Source organism: Staurois parvus, unplaced genomic scaffold, assembly GCF_062004578.1.
Source record: "Staurois parvus isolate SC_StPar_1 unplaced genomic scaffold, SC_StPar_1.0 ptg000827l, whole genome shotgun sequence".
In the NCBI taxonomy this organism is placed as follows: domain Eukaryota; kingdom Metazoa; phylum Chordata; class Amphibia; order Anura; family Ranidae; genus Staurois; species Staurois parvus.
Genome location: NW_028318623.1, coordinates 271,155 through 289,782, shown reverse-complemented (window position 1 = coordinate 289,782; position 18,628 = coordinate 271,155). Strand labels below are relative to the sequence as shown.

The 18,628-nt window shown below is 45.4% G+C and overlaps 1 protein-coding gene across 2 annotated transcripts in view; it reads left to right on the top strand.

Annotated features, from left to right (window-relative positions):
* The window catches only part of LOC149443833 (tetraspanin-4-like), a 122,724-nt gene that overhangs the window by 100,434 nt on the left and 3,662 nt on the right, over window positions 1-18,628 (top strand). For both annotated transcript variants that reach the window (XM_089655155.1, XM_089655154.1), the window contains one exon: window positions 16,186-16,269. In XM_089655155.1, coding sequence (XP_089511281.1) covers window positions 16,186-16,269 — 84 coding nt within the window. The remainder of the gene's footprint in view (window positions 1-16,185; window positions 16,270-18,628) is intronic.

Here is an 18,628-nt window from a genome sequence, read left to right as displayed (position 1 = left end):
ATTGGAGCAGGCTGGCTGCACATGGTGAATGAAGCCCAGGGATGTGCTTAGTAGCAGCTTTAGGAAGGACGGAAGCAGGGGCGAACTGACCATTCGGGTACTTGGGCACTGCCCGAGGGCCCGGGGTCAGTAGGGGGCCCCATAAGATGCCCCTGGTACCTTTCATAGGCTTTTTTGGCTGTGGTTTGAGTGTGGGTGAGGACACAGGGGCCCCATGATCCCCTATTGTCCGGGGGCCCCATGAGTTGTCAGTCCACCCCTGGATGGAAGTATGGAGCTGCTGTGCCCATCCCCTGATTGGCTGTGTGCTGCCCACGTCTGTACTCTGTCTGACTGCTGCTGATTATAGCAGCTCTTTCTCTCCCACGCTCATCTTCCCGTCAATATCACAGCCTCTTGTCCCTGCTTGCCTATTTAACCAATTTGTGTGTTTTACCTTCTCACAAAGGCCAAGGTGACGCGCGAAGAACAATTATTTACCAAGCGCGCTCTAGGCATTCATACCATGAGGATGCTATATTAAAACTAGAGAAAAGAAAGGAAAAATAACATGTAGACCAGGCAGAATTCTTTAATTCTTCCCTTTGAGCTCGAGTTCACAGATGTGCGGTGCGGCATATCGCATGTGATTGGCAACAGAAACTGCACCGCATTTGTATGCAAATCGCACCGTGTCCGCACTAAAAATGTGCAAGACCCTTTTTTTTGGTCCGCACTAGAATCGTGTCACATGGTTTTTCACATCCACGCGATCCGATTCTGCACATTGCACTGCGTTTTGCGGACCGATTTCAGGGTGCTGTTAATTTACCGTACACACACCCGCAGCGGTTCGCATGAACGGGTGCGTTTGTGATGCGGTGCGGAGTTCGTACAGAAACCGCTCCGAATTCCCCCACATAGTACATCCTCCTCCCATGCCCGTATCCAGGACTTCTCCATGGCTTCCCCCATCCCCTGGAACTCCCTACCCCAATCCATCAGACTATCACCTACTCTCCTCTCCTTTAGGTGCTTCCTGAAAACCCATCTCTTCAGGGAAGCCTACCCCGCCCTCAACTAATTGCCGATCTCCTCAACTCTTCTTACCACTCCATCCCCCACAGCTATTTCCTCCTGTACCACTGTCCCCTCCCTCCTAGATTGTAAGCTCCAAAGAGCAGGGCCCTCGAACCCCTCGTGTATTGTATTGTTACTGTACTGTCTCCCATTATAATGTACAGCGCTGAGCAAACTATTGGCGCTATAAAAATACTGTATAATAATAATAATAATGGAAGAAAAATATATTTGAAATTAACCTACCAGCATGTCTTTGGAGTGTGGGAGGAAACCGGAGTACCCGGAGGAAACCCACACAGGCACAGGGAGAACATGCAAACTCCAGGCAGGTGGTGCCGTGGTTGGGATTTGAACTAACAACCAAGGGTGCTCAAACTTTTGAAGAACAAGGTAGTGATTTGGTAACCAGTCGCGGGCCACGATTAAATGCAGTCAGAATTTCACATTTTTTATTTTGAATAGCATAATGACCATTTTCCTCCTGCAGCTTCTGAATGCCAATGGGAGGGAGAGGAGAAGCCACCTTTCAGCAGTTGCAGGAGGAGAATGGAGAGGATCTATTTCTATATATGCCGCACCTGTTGCCCCTACTGTCCAAGTGTAAAACAGAATGTGACAGGGAGGCAGAATATCATGTTTGCTTTGTTCTAACTTGCTGTCCACAGGGGCGGACTGACCATTTGGAAACTCGGGCACTGCCCGAGGACCCGGGGTCAGTAGGGGGCCCCATGAGATGCCCCTGGTACCATTCTCATAGGCTTTTTTGAGTTTGGGCAAGGACACAGGGGCCCTATGATCCCCTATTGCCCAGGGGCCCCATGAGTTGTCAGTCCGCCCCTGGCTGTCCATGAGCAAATAGCAGATGCACATGGTCAGAATAGCACCAGTTACACAGCTCCCGATGACTTATGAAGGTTGGTGCTTCCTGTGACCGTGTGTACAGTCTTGTGCTGCTATCTGTTGGCATGTTACAAAACTAATCTTTTTGATACCACTTTTAGTAGGGATTCCCTGAGACAGTAAAGTTATTTCGAGGGTTCCTCCATGTTGAAATGGTTGGTATAGACCAGCCTTCCTCAACCTTTTTGAGATAAAGGAACAAAACTTTTTGTCTTCAGGGAGCCCTGCTAATAATTACATTTACAGCTCACAGTACATTATTGTGATGGTCAGTGGGAAAAATGCTTCTTGCATTTGTGGTCATTGATAAGAATGACCCCCTTTCAGAAAGAAAATAAGACCATTGGTGTCAGTGGTTACTCATCTGAGAAGCAGAAATCTCTTATTGCTCAAGGAACCCCTAGCAACCTTATTGTGGTCATTGGGAAGAATTCCCCCTTACAGATAGCTAAAAAGACCATTGGTGTCAGTCAGTGCTTACTCATCTGAGAAGCAGAAATCTTATTCCCCAAGGAACCCCTAGCAACCTCTGGAGGAACCGTAGGAACCCTGGTTGGAAAACCCTGGTATAGACTAAACCAGAGGTCTCCAAACTTTTTAAACAAAGGGCCAGTTTACTGTACTTTAGGCTTTGGGGGGCCGGACTATGCCCAGTGGGAGTAAAAAAAAGCCCCAGCATCAGTTGAAGTAAACAAGGCTCTATCCTTAGTTTTAACTGGAGGAATAATGCCCCATCCTTGGTTTAGCTGGAGGAATAATGCCCCATCCTTGGGTTTAGCTGGAGGAATAATGCCCCATCCTTGGGTTCAGCTGGAGGAATAATGCCCCATCCTTGGGTTTAGCTGGAGGAATAATGCCCAATTGTTGGTTTTAGCGGGAGGAATAATGCCCCATCCTTGCTTTTAGTGGGAAGAATAATGCCCCATTGTTGGTTTTAGTGGGAGGAGTAATGCAGAAATCTTATTCCCCAAGGAACACCTATCAACCGCTAGAGGAACTGTAGGAACCCTGATTGGAAAACCCTGGTATAGACTAAATCAGGGGTCTCCAAACTTTTTAGACAAAGGGGCAGTTTACTGTCCTTTAGGCTTTGGGGGGCCGGACTGTACTCAGCGGGAGTAAAAAAAGTCCAAGCATCAGTTGAAGTAAACAATGCCCCATCCTTGGTTTTATTCCTCAAGGAACCCCTAGCAACCTCTGGAGGAACCATAGGAACCCTGGTTGGGAAACCCTGGTATAGACCAGGGGTGGACTGACTATTCGGGCACTAGAAGCAGAAATCTCTTATTGCTCAAGGAACCCCTAGCAACCTTATTGTGGTCATTGGGAAGAATTCCCCCTTACAGATAGCTAAAAAGACCATTGGTGTCAGTCAGTGCTTACTCATCTGAGAAGCAGAAATCTTATTCCCCAAGGAACCCCTAGCAACCTCTGGAGGAACCGTAGGAACCCTGGTTGGAAAACCCTGGTATAGACTAAACCAGGGGTCTCCAAACTTTTTAAACAAAGGGCCAGTTCACTGACCTTTAGGCTTTGGGGGGCCGAACTGTGCCCAGTGGGAGTAAAAAAAAGCCCCAACATCATTTGAAGTAAACAAGGCTCAATCCTTAGTTTTAGCTGGAGGAATAATGACCCATCCTTGGGTTTAGCTGGAGGAATAATGCCCCATTGTTGGTTTTAGTGGGAAGAATAATGCCCCATTGTTGGTTTTAGTGGGAGGAATAATGCAGAAATCTTATTCCCCAAGGAACCCCTAGCAACCTCTGGAGGAACCGTAGGAACCCTGGTTAGAAAACCCTGGTATAGACTAAACCAGAGGTCTCCAAACTTTTTAAACAAAGGGCCAGTTTACTGTACTTTAGGCTTTGGGGGGCCGGACTGTGCCCAGTGGGAGTAAAAAAAAGCCCCAGCATCAGTTGAAGTAAACAAGGCTCTATCCTTAGTTTTAGCTGGAGGAATAATGCCCCATCCTTGGGTTTAGCTGGAGGAATAATGCCCCATCCTTGGGTTTAGCTGGAGGAATAATACCCCATCCTTGGGTTCAGCTGGAGGAATAATGCCCCATCCTTGGGTTTAGCTGGAGGAATAATGCCCAATTGTTGGTTTTAGTGGGAGGAATAATGCCCCATCCTTGCTTTTAGTGGGAAGAATAATGCCCCATTGTTGGTTTTAGTGGGAGGAGTAATGCAGAAATCTTATTCCCCAAGGAACCCCTAGCAACCTCTGCAGGAACCGTAGGAACCCTGGTTAGAAAACTCTGGTATAGACTAAACCAGGGGTCTCCAAACTTTATAAACAAAGGTCCAGTTTACTGTCCTTTAGGCTTTGGGGGGCTGGACTGTGCCCAGTGAGAGTAAAATAAGCCCAAGCATCAGTTGAAGTAAACAATGCCCCATCCTTGGTTTTAGCGGGAGGAATAATGCCCCATCCTTGCTTTTAGTGTGAAGAATATTGCCCCATTGTTGGTTTTAGTGGAAGAAATAATGCAGAAATCTTATTTCCCAAGGAACACCTAGCAACCGCTAGAGGAACTGTAGGAACCCTGATTGGAAAACCCTGGTATAGACTAAATCAGGGGTCTCCAAACTTTTTAGACAAAGGGGCAGTTTACTGTCCTTTAGGCTTTGGGGGGCCAGACTGTACTCAGCGGGAGTAAAAAAAGTCCAAGCATCAGTTGAAGTAAACAATGCCCCATCCTTGGTTTTATTCCTCAAGGAACCCCTAGCAACCTCTGGAGGAACCATAGGAACCCTGGTTGGGAAACCCTGGTATAGACCAGGGGTGGACTGACTATTCGGGCACTAGAAGCAGAAATCTCTTATTGCTCAAGGAACCCCTAGCAACCTTATTGTGGTCATTGGGAAGAATTCCCCCTTACAGATAGCTAAAAAGACCATTGGTGTCAGTCAGTGCTTACTCATCTGAGAAGCAGAAATCTTATTCCCCAAGGAACCCCTAGCAACCTCTGGAGGAACCGTAGGAACCCTGGTTGGAAAACCCTGGTATAGACTAAACCAGGGGTCTCCAAACTTTTTAAACAAAGGGCCAGTTCACTGACCTTTAGGCTTTGGGGGGCCGAACTGTGCCCAGTGGGAGTAAAAAAAAGCCCCAACATCATTTGAAGTAAACAAGGCTCAATCCTTAGTTTTAGCTGGAGGAATAATGACCCATCCTTGGGTTTAGCTGGAGGAATAATGCCCCATTGTTGGTTTTAGTGGGAAGAATAATGCCCCATTGTTGGTTTTAGTGGGAGGAATAATGCAGAAATCTTATTCCCCAAGGAACCCCTAGCAACCTCTGGAGGAACCGTAGGAACCCTGGTTAGAAAACCCTGGTATAGACTAAACCAGAGGTCTCCAAACTTTTTAAACAAAGGGCCAGTTTACTGTACTTTAGGCTTTGGGGGGCCGGACTATGCCCAGTGGGAGTAAAAAAAAGCCCCAGCATCAGTTGAAGTAAACAAGGCTCTATCCTTAGTTTTAGCTGGAGGAATAATGCCCCATCCTTGGGTTTAGCTGGAGGAATAATGCCCCATCCTTGGGTTTAGCTGGAGGAATAATGCCCCATCCTTGGGTTCAGCTGGAGGAATAATGCCCCATCCTTGGGTTTAGCTGGAGGAATAATGCCCAATTGTTGGTTTTAGTGGGAGGAATAATGCCCCATCCTTGCTTTTAGTGGGAAGAATAATGCCCCATTGTTGGTTTTAGTGGGAGGAGTAATGCAGAAATCTTATTCCCCAAGGAACCCCTAGCAACCTCTGCAGGAACCGTAGGAACCCTGGTTAGAAAACTCTGGTATAGACTAAACCAGGGGTCTCCAAACTTTATAAACAAAGGTCCAGTTTACTGTCCTTTAGGCTTTGGGGGGCTGGACTGTGCCCAGTGAGAGTAAAATAAGCCCAAGCATCAGTTGAAGTAAACAATGCCCCATCCTTGGTTTTAGCGGGAGGAATAATGCCCCATCCTTGCTTTTAGTGTGAAGAATATTGCCCCATTGTTGGTTTTAGTGGAAGAAATAATGCAGAAATCTTATTTCCCAAGGAACACCTAGCAACCGCTAGAGGAACTGTAGGAACCCTGATTGGAAAACCCTGGTATAGACTAAATCAGGGGTCTCCAAACTTTTTAGACAAAGGGGCAGTTTACTGTCCTTTAGGCTTTGGGGGGCCGGACTGTACTCAGCGGGAGTAAAAAAAGTCCAAGCATCAGTTGAAGTAAACAATGCCCCATCCTTGGTTTTATTCCTCAAGGAACCCCTAGCAACCTCTGGAGGAACCATAGGAACCCTGGTTGGGAAACCCTGGTATAGACCAGGGGTGGACTGACTATTCGGGCACTAGAAGCAGAAATCTCTTATTGCTCAAGGAACCCCTAGCAACCTTATTGTGGTCATTGGGAAGAATTCCCCCTTACAGATAGCTAAAAAGACCATTGGTGTCAGTCAGTGCTTACTCATCTGAGAAGCAGAAATCTTATTCCCCAAGGAACCCCTAGCAACCTCTGGAGGAACCGTAGGAACCCTGGTTGGAAAACCCTGGTATAGACTAAACCAGGGGTCTCCAAACTTTTTAAACAAAGGGCCAGTTCACTGACCTTTAGGCTTTGGGGGGCCGAACTGTGCCCAGTGGGAGTAAAAAAAAGCCCCAACATCATTTGAAGTAAACAAGGCTCAATCCTTAGTTTTAGCTGGAGGAATAATGACCCATCCTTGGGTTTAGCTGGAGGAATAATGCCCCATTGTTGGTTTTAGTGGGAAGAATAATGCCCCATTGTTGGTTTTAGTGGGAGGAATAATGCAGAAATCTTATTCCCCAAGGAACCCCTAGCAACCTCTGGAGGAACCGTAGGAACCCTGGTTAGAAAACCCTGGTATAGACTAAACCAGAGGTCTCCAAACTTTTTAAACAAAGGGCCAGTTTACTGTACTTTAGGCTTTGGGGGGCCGGACTGTGCCCAGTGGGAGTAAAAAAAAGCCCCAGCATCAGTTGAAGTAAACAAGGCTCTATCCTTAGTTTTAGCTGGAGGAATAATGCCCCATCCTTGGGTTTAGCTGGAGGAATAATGCCCCATCCTTGGGTTTAGCTGGAGGAATAATGCCCCATCCTTGGGTTCAGCTGGAGGAATAATGCCCCATCCTTGGGTTTAGCTGGAGGAATAATGCCCAATTGTTGGTTTTAGTGGGAGGAATAATGCCCCATCCTTGCTTTTAGTGGGAAGAATAATGCCCCATTGTTGGTTTTAGTGGGAGGAGTAATGCAGAAATCTTATTCCCCAAGGAACCCCTAGCAACCTCTGCAGGAACCGTAGGAACCCTGGTTAGAAAACTCTGGTATAGACTAAACCAGGGGTCTCCAAACTTTATAAACAAAGGTCCAGTTTACTGTCCTTTAGGCTTTGGGGGGCTGGACTGTGCCCAGTGAGAGTAAAATAAGCCCAAGCATCAGTTGAAGTAAACAATGCCCCATCCTTGGTTTTAGCGGGAGGAATAATGCCCCATCCTTGCTTTTAGTGTGAAGAATATTGCCCCATTGTTGGTTTTAGTGGAAGAAATAATGCAGAAATCTTATTTCCCAAGGAACACCTAGCAACCGCTAGAGGAACTGTAGGAACCCTGATTGGAAAACCCTGGTATAGACTAAATCAGGGGTCTCCAAACTTTTTAGACAAAGGGGCAGTTTACTGTCCTTTAGGCTTTGGGGGGCCGGACTGTGCTCAGCGGGAGTAAAAAAAAGTCCAAGCATCAGTTGAAGCAAACAATGCCCCATCCTTGGTTTTATTCTTCAAGGAACCCCTAGCAACCTCTGGAGGAACCATAGGAACCCTGGTTGGGAAACTCTGGTATAGACCAGGGGTGGACTGACTATTCGGGCACTAGAAGCAGAAATCTCTTATTGCTCAAGGAACCCCTAGCAACCTTATTGTGGTTATTGGGAAGAATTCCCCCTTACAGATAGCTAAAAAGACCATTGGTGTCAGTCAGTGCTTACTCATCTGAGAAGCAGAAATCTTATTCCCCAAGGAACCCCTAGCAACCTCTGGAGGAACCGTAGGAACCCTGGTTGGAAAACCCTGGTATAGACTAAACCAAGGGTCTCCAAACGTTTTAAACAAAGGGCCAGTTCACTGACCTTTAGGCTTTGGGGGGCCGAACTGTGCCCAGTGGGAGTAAAAAAAAGCCCCAACATCATTTGAAGTAAACAAGGCTCAATCCTTAGTTTTAGCTGGAGGAATAATGACCCATCCTTGGGTTTAGCTGGAGGAATAATGCCCCATTGTTGGTTTTAGTGGGAAGAATAATGCCCCATTGTTGGTTTTAGTGGGAGGAATAATGCAGAAATCTTATTCCCCAAGGAACCCCTAGCAACCTCTGGAGGAACCGTAGGAACCCTGGTTAGAAAACCCTGGTATAGACTAAACCAGAGGTCTCCAAACTTTTTAAACAAAGGGCCAGTTTACTGTACTTTAGGCTTTGGGGGGCCGGACTGTGCCCAGTGGGAGTAAAAAAAAGCCCCAGCATCAGTTGAAGTAAACAAGGCTCTATCCTTAGTTTTAGCTGGAGGAATAATGCCCCATCCTTGGGTTTAGCTGGAGGAATAATGCCCCATCCTTGGGTTTAGCTGGAGGAATAATACCCCATCCGTGGGTTCAGCTGGAGGAATAATGCCCCATCCTTGGGTTTAGCTGGAGGAATAATGCCCAATTGTTGGTTTTAGTGGGAGGAATAATGCCCCATCCTTGCTTTTAGTGGGAAGAATAATGCCCCATTGTTGGTTTTAGTGGGAGGAGTAATGCAGAAATCTTATTCCCCAAGGAACCCCTAGCAACCTCTGCAGGAACCGTAGGAACCCTGGTTAGAAAACTCTGGTATAGACTAAACCAGGGGTCTCCAAACTTTATAAACAAAGGTCCAGTTTACTGTCCTTTAGGCTTTGGGGGGCTGGACTGTGCCCAGTGAGAGTAAAATAAGCCCAAGCATCAGTTGAAGTAAACAATGCCCCATCCTTGGTTTTAGCGGGAGGAATAATGCCCCATCCTTGCTTTTAGTGTGAAGAATATTGCCCCATTGTTGGTTTTAGTGGAAGAAATAATGCAGAAATCTTAATTCCCAAGGAACACCTAGCAACCGCTAGAGGAACTGTAGGAACCCTGATTGGAAAACCCTGGTATAGACTAAATCAGGGGTCTCCAAACTTTTTAGACAAAGGGGCAGTTTACTGTCCTTTAGGCTTTGGGGGGCCGGACTGTGCTCAGCGGGAGTAAAATAAGCCCAAGCATCAGTTGAAGTAAACAATGCCCCATCCTTGGTTTTAGCGGGAGGAATAATGCCCCATCCTTGGTTTTAGCGGGAGGAATAATGCCCCATCCTTACTTTTAGTGGGAGGAATAATGCCCCATTGTTGGTTTTAGTGGGAGGAATAATGCAGAAATCTTATTCCTCAAGGAACCCCTAGCAACCTCTGGAGGAACCATAGGAACCCTGGTTGGGAAACCCTGGTATAGACCAGGGGTGGACTGACTATTCGGGCACTTAGGCACTGCCCGAGGGCCCTGGGCCAGTAGGGGGTCCCATGAGATGCCCCTGGTACCTTTCATAGGCTTTTTTGGGTGTGGTTTGAGTGTGGGCGAGGACACAGGGGCCCCATGAGTTGTCAGTACGCCCCTGGTATAGACTAAACCAGGGGTCTCCAAACTTTTTAGACAAAGGGCCAGTTTACTGTCTTTTAGGCTTTGGGGGGCCAGACTGTGCCCAGTGGGAGTAAAAGAAAGCCTCAGTTGAAGTAAACAATGCCCCATCTTTGGTTTTAGCGGGAAGAATAATGCCCCATCCTTGCTTTTAGTGGGAGGAATAATGCCCCATTGTTGGCTTTCAAGGGAGGAATAGTGCCCTAACACTAGTGTCTCTTGGTCAAATAGTGCTCCATCGTTGGTGCTCATGGGGGCAATGGTGCTCCATCTTTGGTATCTGTGGGAGGAATGGTCCCCCATTATTGGTGTCAGTGCATGGAAGGGTGCCCCAAGGGCCAGATAAAGGCAAGCAAAGTGCCACATCCAGCCCATGGGCCACAGTTTGGAGACCACTGGACTAAACTTATTAGGATAAAGAAGGTCTAATGAGGCTTATGTGTAACTTTTTGAATTATTTCACGTACTTTAGCGTTCTAAACGTTAGAGTGCCATCTTCTCGCATCTCTTTCCTCAATTCCCCTGAGCATATGCATATCAAAGCACATCAGATGTTGTCGATAGACACTTTCATAAACTGTCCTAGTTTGCTGATAAAAGAGCTTTTCTAGTTGGCCATGCAATTACTAGACTGTAATCTATCATTTGCACTCATATGCCAACAGTTATCCGCATTAATTGAACTACCATTAAAGCTGACTTATCAGCCCTAATAATTGTAATTACCTCTAGGCTTAAATTATGTTTAGACTTTTTTCTGTTATCTTTTCAACTGATTTGAAATGTAGTAAGAAATACATTCAGTGGAAGAGCAATTTTTTGCTGGTAGCTCTCAAGTGATAGACGACAGCTGCAAAAAAAACAAAAATCCATATTATCGTTCTCGGAGACTCTGCAATGTGTCTGAAAAGCTCAGAACTGATTGCCTTTTTCCTACAGATAAGACAAGGTACTGTTCACAGGTACTCTCCATTTAATTACTGCCATATCAGTAGAGTGGCCACAGCTTCTAGCAAGGCAGTGATCCAGACAAGCACAGACAGTCTGTTGCCAGCAGTTGTTCTTGCCTTTCTATATGGTAGCCCTTGAAGGATCAGTCCACCTAAGAGTGATAGCAGAAATAGACAGCCGGCAATTCTGTCTCAAACAGGGGTGGACTGACCATTTGGAAACTCAGGCACTGCCTAAGCGCCCGGGGTCAGTAGGGGGTCCCATGAGATGCCCCTGGTACCTTTTTCATAGGCTTTTTTGAGTTTGGGCAAGGACACAGGGGCCCCATGATCCCCTATTGCCCGGGGGCCCCATGAGTTGTCAGTCCGCCCCTGGTCTCAAATCTTTGTTCGCTACAGGATGAATACAAGGTACAAAGGCGTACGTGCTTTGGCCCACAGCCTCCTAGGCCAGGGGTTTCCAAACTTCCTAAACAAAGGGCCAGTTTACTGTCCTTCAAACTTTAGGAGGGCATAGAAAATGTCTTGGTGTCAGTGGGAGTAGTGTCCCCTTTTTGGTATTAAGGTTGAGGAATAGTGCCCCATTGTTGGTGTCAGTGGGAGAAATAGTGCCCCATTGTTGGTGTCAGTGGGAGAAATAGTGCCCCATTGTTGGTGTCAGTGGGAGAAATAGTGCCCCATTTTTGGTGTCAGTGGGAGGAATAGTGTCCCATTGTTTGTGTCAGTGGGAGGAATAGTGTCCCATTATTAGTTTCAGTGGGAAAAATAGTGCCCCATTGTTGGTGTCAGTGGGAAGAATAGTTCCCCAGTGTTGGTGTCAGTGGGAGGAATAGTGTCCCATTGTTTGTCAGTGGGAAGAATAATGCCCCAGTGTTGGTGTCAGTGGAAAGAATAAAGCCCCATCATTGGTGTTACTGGGAAAAATAGTTCCCTATCATTGGTGACTGTGGGAGGAATAGTGCCCCATTGTTGGTGTCAGTGGGAGAAATAGTGCCCCATTGTTGGTGTCAGTGGGAGGAATAGTGCCCCATTGTTGGTGTCAGTGGGAGGAATAGTGTCCCATTGTTTGTGTCAGTGGGAGGAATAGTGTCCCGTTATTAGTTTCAGTGGGAGAAATAGTGCCCCATTGTTGGTGTCAGTGGGAAGAATAGTTCCCCAGTGTTGGTGTCAGTGAGAGGAATAGTGCCCCATTGTTGGTGTCAGTGGGAGGAAAAGTGCCCCATCATAGGTGTCTGTGGGAGGAATAGTGCCCCATTGCAGGTGTCAGAGGCAGGAACTATGCTCTAATGTTGCTGACAGAGAGGGAATAATGGCTCAAGGGCAGATAGAAGCAAGCAAAGGGCCGTATCTGACTCTGGAGCCGCAATTTGGAGACCACTGCCCTAGACCATACCATCCATATATACAACCCTCCACCAACGGCAAACAGGTACAAAAAATTATGTTAATTAAAACCAATCCATCAATAGTAGGAATAAAAGGGTAGGCGTAAAAAAACAGGGTTTATATTTATAGGAAACTGTATACATATGTCCTTGCATCGATCCTTGGTATTCTCATAGATTTGTGGTTTGAATTGGGTCAACACCTATCATTCATGATGTGCTTGTGATGCCACCTATTGATGGCAATACCCAGGATGATGGGATATGAGTTTTTATAGCATCATATGCCGATTCTTGCAGCACAGTGGCTAGGTGGTTAGCACTTCCACCTGGCAGTACTAGGGTCATTGGTTCAAATCCCAACCATGGCACCACCTGCCTGGAGTTTGCATGTTCTCCCTGTGCCTGCGTGGGTTTTCTCCGGGTACTCCGCTTTCTTCCCACACTCCAAAGACATGCTGGTAGGTGAACTGGATCCTGTCTAAATTGTTCCTAGTATGTGTATGTATGAATGTGAGTTAAGGACCTTAGATTGTACGCCCCTTGAGGGTTAGGGACTGATGTGAATGTACAATATATATGTAAAGTGCTGCGTAAATTGGCCCTAGTATGTGTATGTATGAATGTAAGTTAGGGACCTTAGATTGTACTCCCCTTGAGGGTTAGGGACTGATGTGAATGTACAATATATATGTAAAGTGCTGCATAAATTGGCCCTAGTATGTGTATGTATGGAGTTTGCATGTTCTCCCTGTGCCTGTGTGGGTTTGCTCCAGGTGCCCTGGTTTCCTCCCACATCCCAAAGACATGCAGGTAGGTTAATTGGCTCCTGTCTAAATTGTCCCTAGTATGTGTATGTATGAATGTGAGTGAGGGACCTTAGATTGTACGCCCCTTGAGGGTTAGGGACTGATGTGAATGTACAATATATATGTAAAGCGCTGCGTAAATTGATGGTGTTATATAAGTACCTGAAATAAATAATAAATAATATTTCTTTTTGTATGTTCTGTATGTTTTGCTTTATTTATTTTGTCACATCTATAGCCTTTAATATATGATATTCCATTCCACATATATTTGCCACTTTTTCTCCCTGTTTTTTTATGCATGCCCTTTTATTTCTACTATTTGATTGATTGGTTTTAATTACTTTAATTTTTTTTACCTGCATACTGTGGGTGGAGGGTTGTATATATGGATGCTATGGACTAGAGAAGGGATACCTTGGGCGTTTTAATCCGATCTGCTTTTTTGTCTGACTCCTTTGACCTATAAGGACCATCACCACCTGAATCCTACACAAGACTAGGGTTAAATTTAAACATAATGCACTAAAGGAGACAACATTGGGAGAAGCAAGTACGGCAGCCACCCCACCCTCCTTCTCCATAGCATTTGCTTACTATTCCAAATGCCGGTTTATTGTAGGTTGGCCTCAGATGTTGGAGAACAATCAGATGTTCCTGAGTGTTGTTAAGCTTGTTGTTAATGCTTTAACCCCTCGCCCTCCTGAGGATTTACCCCCCTTAATGACCACGCCTCTTTTTGCTACTCGGCACTGCACTAATTCAACTGATAATTGCGCGGTCATGCAATGCTGCACCCAAACAAAATTTATGTCCTTTTTTTCACACAAATAGAGCTTTCTTTCGGTGTAATTTGATCACCTGTGCGCTTTTTATTTTTCACGCTATAAACAAAAAAAAGCCAAAAATTTTGAAGAAAAACAATATTTTTTACTTTCAGCTATAAAAAATATATAGTAAACTCAAAGTTGGTTATAAATTTAGGCCAAAATGTATTCTGCTCCATGTTTTTGGTAAAAGAAATCCCAATAAGTGTATATTGATTGCTTTGTGTGGAAGTTATAGCGTCTACAAACTATGGTATAGATACTGCAATTTACGCCATTTTTCTGCTATACAGCACTGCGCTAGTTTAACAGACAATTGCGCGGTCATGCAATATGGTACATAAATGAACTTTACATCCTTTTTTTCCCCACAAATTGAGCTTTCTTTCGGTGGTATTTGATTGTCTGTGCGGTTTTTATTTTTTGCGCTATAAAAAAAAAAGTCTGACAATTTTGAGGAAAAAAAAAACAATATTTTGGACTTTTTGCTATAAAACATGTCCAGTAAAAAAAAATGCAAAAATCAAAATTAGTCATAAATTTCTGCCAAAATGCATTCTGCGACATGTCTTTGCTAAAAAAAAAAACCAATACGTGTAAATTAATTGGTTTACGTGAAAGTTATAGCGTTTACAAATGGCGGGAAAGATACTGGGATTTTTAGGGTTTTTTTTATACTAATAATGGCGGCGATCAGGGACTTATGGCAGCGACCAGCGACTTATGGCGGGACTGCGGCGGACATTCTGACATTGGGGGGTACTGGCTTGGGGTCACTGACATCCCCAAAAACACTAATACAGTGATCAGTGCAAAAAAAAAAAAAACTGACACTGTACTAATGGCACTGGGGAGGAAGGGGTTAACTTTATTTTGCAGGGAAGGGTTATAGGAGTGAGGGGAGTGTTTTACTAGGGGGCGGGGGTGTGTGCTGGACGGGACAAGGCTGATCGAGAAAGAGAAACTGTTCTTTCTCGATCAGCTCATCCTCGAGCTGACAGGGAAGTGACAGACAGCACAGCTACTGCAGCTGTGCTATCTGTCACTGTTTGCCGCCGATCGCCGGGAGATAGCCGCTAAGGAGCGACTGTGACCCGGCGACTGACATCTGCGGCGGTGATCAGCGGGACAAATAGGGCGGCGGCGCACCTCGCGCTCGCCCCCTATTTGTTTACAAAACACACTTTTTAAAAACATGGTTTTGCCTGTGAGTGCCGCCCTGCCGCCGTATATGTACAGTGGCTGGGCGGCATGCGGTTAAAAAAGTCCTGGATTCTTTCTTGGATACACAGAATATAACTGGATATAACATTTATAGGTAAAGTTGATCCAGGGAATATCCGGTTGCCTCTCGAGGGATCAGGAAGGAATTTTTTCCCCTGCAGGAGCAAATTGGATCGTGCTTTGCTGATTTTTTTGCCTTCCTCTGGATCAACTGAGGGTGTTGGATTATAACTTTTTTTTTTTATATGGTTTAACTGGATGGGCTTTTGTCTTTTTTCAGCCAGACTAACTAGGCAAGTATAGGTAAGCTGACTGCATTGGCACATGCTAAAGGTCATCCTCCCAATAGAACTGATCCTTGGTGTAACATTAGTTGATGAACAGAAATTATCCAACCTAGCCAATAGGCACAGTTAGGGTTGCCTGCAAAGGTCTGAAAGCTTCCAATGATCTTTCTAATCACAAAATTCTGCTGTATAATATATATGGACATGCAGAAGTATATTTCAGGGATAGGGCTGATATTGCAGGATACATGATTACAGCCAATGGTTTTGTTTTAATGTGCACTTTGATTTTGATTTTGTCCCATAATGAGGAAAGAAAAGCGGTTGGTGGCAAATTCCAAGGTCATTTTCTCCTAGCTCCGTGAGCTTTCACATCCAGGACTGCCTCGGCGGCAGGGGCGGACTGACAACTCATGGGGCCCCTGGGCAATAGGGGATCATGGGGCCCCTGTGTCCTTGCCCAAACTCAAAATAGCCTATGAAAAAGGTACCAGGGGCATCTCATGGGGCCCCCTACTGACCCCGGGCCCTCGGGCAGTGCCCGAGTTTCCAAATGGTCAGTCCGCCCCTGCTCGGCGGTTGAAATTTCTTAAAAAAATCTCCCCTGAAGAAGCCTGTGAGGGCGAAACATGTAGGGAGTAACTACAATTACCTAACCAAGTTTGAATCTCAGTTTTACCCTTAGTACTGAAATTGTCTTTATGTTTCTGTATTTTTTCCTTTCTTGTTGTGTTTTTTACAAAAATGCAAAATAAACATTATCTAACTTTTTAATATGTTTAGTATTCATGTCCATGCACCCTGAAAGTCCCATCTTCTCTATTGAATATTTGCAATTTTAAGGGATGTGGTGCAATAATCATATCTAGTCGCCCGCTCGCCACTTCACTGTTACTACAAATTCCAACCCAGCCAACCATTCATTAGGAGTCTCTGCTTTGATGTTAAAACATTTAATATTTGCCTGATCATCAAAATAATTGTATGAAGAAGTTGAAAAACTAGAATTCTTTTCTTATTGACCTTGATATCTGCTTTTCTGTATTTTTTTTTTCCCAGCCATGCTACCAGAAAGTGAAGAAGTGGGTTGAGAGTAATATTTCCTCGGTGGGGATCTTTGGCATTTGCATTCTTGTTGTACAGGTGAGTTCTTCTATAAAGATTGCAATGTGAAGTGAAATGAAGCATTCTGAAAGTACAGAGTTAAATCCAGGTGACAACATGGACAATTTGCTTAATCTGACATATTTCACGTAAATACAGATGGACTGACAAAACATGGGTTGCATCTTTCCATTCAGATCTGCTGCTCCTTGGCAGACTGTGCATAATTCAGCTTATATTATAGCCACTCGGATATTTCCTGACACTCACAAGCCCATCAATTTACTTACTGGTCTGTAATAATGCAAGTTAAAGGAAATCTGTCATGGGAAAAATAAGGAGGCTGCCATTGCTAGGTTCCTTCTAAAACTCACTGATATTGAGCAAGCATGCAGAAACTGAGGAGATATTGAAGCCCAGTCTTTTGATTGTCCAACTTTTATTGAAGTGTTGGATTAGCATGGCAGCCAGGCAAGGGGTGTTCAGGCAAATAAACCAATCCTTTGTTTAATTTGGTTACAAATGACAAAAGAAAATCATATATGGTGACATACAGCTGGTAAAAATACCTAATTCTGGATAATCAGCTTTCTGTAATCCTCTAGATAGCAGGAATGGGAGGGGCAGCATTAAAAGCCAATAGGACAAATGCATTGGGTAGTGGTGTGTATGTATCAATGAATACTTCCTAAGAAAAAGAGAGAGCAAAGTGCTAATCTCATTGGTGTTCTGCTCCTCCTTCAATGTCCAGTCAAAGGCCAAGGTTAGTCGTAGACCAAGCTATAAGGTGTATCTGCTGTATAGCCTGAAGAGAGGTGTCAGTGTGCAGGACCTAGCTATATGGTCTAGATGAGTGGTCTCCTAACTGTGGCCCGTGGGCTGAATGTGGCCCTTTGCTTGCCTTTCTCTGGTCCTTGGGACACTATTCCTTCAACTGACACCAACAAGGAGGAACCATTCATTCCACTGAATACAACAGTGCGGAACTGTTCCTTTCACTGACACCAACAACGTGGCAATTTTCCTTCCAATGACACCAATGATGAGGCACTATTCCTCCCACTGAAACAAGCAATGGGGCATATTTCCTCCCACCGATGTAAAAAATTAGGCACTATTCCTCTAATTGATACCGATGTTGGGGGCACTATTCCTCCCACTAATGCCAATGATGGGGCACTTTTCCTCCACTGATACCAATGATGGGGCACTATTCCTCCCACTAATGCCAATGATGGCGCACTATTCCTCCTACTGATACCAATGATGGGGCACTATTCCTCCCACTAATGCCAATGATGGGGCACTTTTCCTCCCACTGATACCAATGATGGGGCACTATTCCTCCCACTAATGCCAATGATGGGGCACTATTCCTCCCACTGATACCAATGATGGGGCACTATTCCTCCCACTAATGCCAATTATGGGGCACTATTCCTCCCACTGATACCAATGATGGGGCACTATTCCTCCCACTAATGCCAATGATGGGGCACTATTCCTCCCACTGATACCAATGATGGGGAACTATTCCTCCCACTGATACCAATGATGGGGCACTATTCCTCCCACTAATACCAATGATGGGGCACTATTCCTCCCACTAATGCCAATGATGGGGCACTATTCCTCCCACTGATACCAATGATGGGGCACTATTCCTCCCACTAATGCCAATGATGGGGCACTATTCCTCCCACTGATACCAATGATGGGGCACTATTCCTCCCACTGATACCAATGATGGGGGCACTATTCCTCCCACTAATGCCAATGATGGGGCACTATTCCTCCTACTGATACCAATGATGGGGCACTATTCCTCCCACTAATGCCAATGATGGAGCACTATTCCTCCCACTAATGCCAACGATGGGGCACTATTCCTCCCACTGATACCAATGATGGGGCACTATTCCTCCCACTGACACCAATGACGGGGCACTATTCCTCCCACTAATACCAATGATGGGGCACTATTCCTCCCACTAATGCCAATGATGGGGCACTATTCCTCCCACTAATGCCAATGATGGGGCACTATTCCTCCCACTGATACCAATGATGGGGCACTATTCCTCCCACTAATGCCAATGATGGGGCACTATTCCTCCCACTAATGCCAATGATGGGGCACTATTCCTCCCACTAATGCCAATGATGGGGCACTATTCATCCCACTGATACCAATGATGGGGCACTATTCCTCCCACTAATGCCAATGATGGGGCACTATTCCTCCCACTGATACCAATGATGGGGCACTATTCCTCCCACTGATACCAATGATGGGGCACTATTCCTCCTTCTACTGACTATGGGCACTATGTAATTTTCTTACTTCCACTGACACTGGGGCATTTTCTACTCCCAATGGCCACTCTGACCCCCAAAA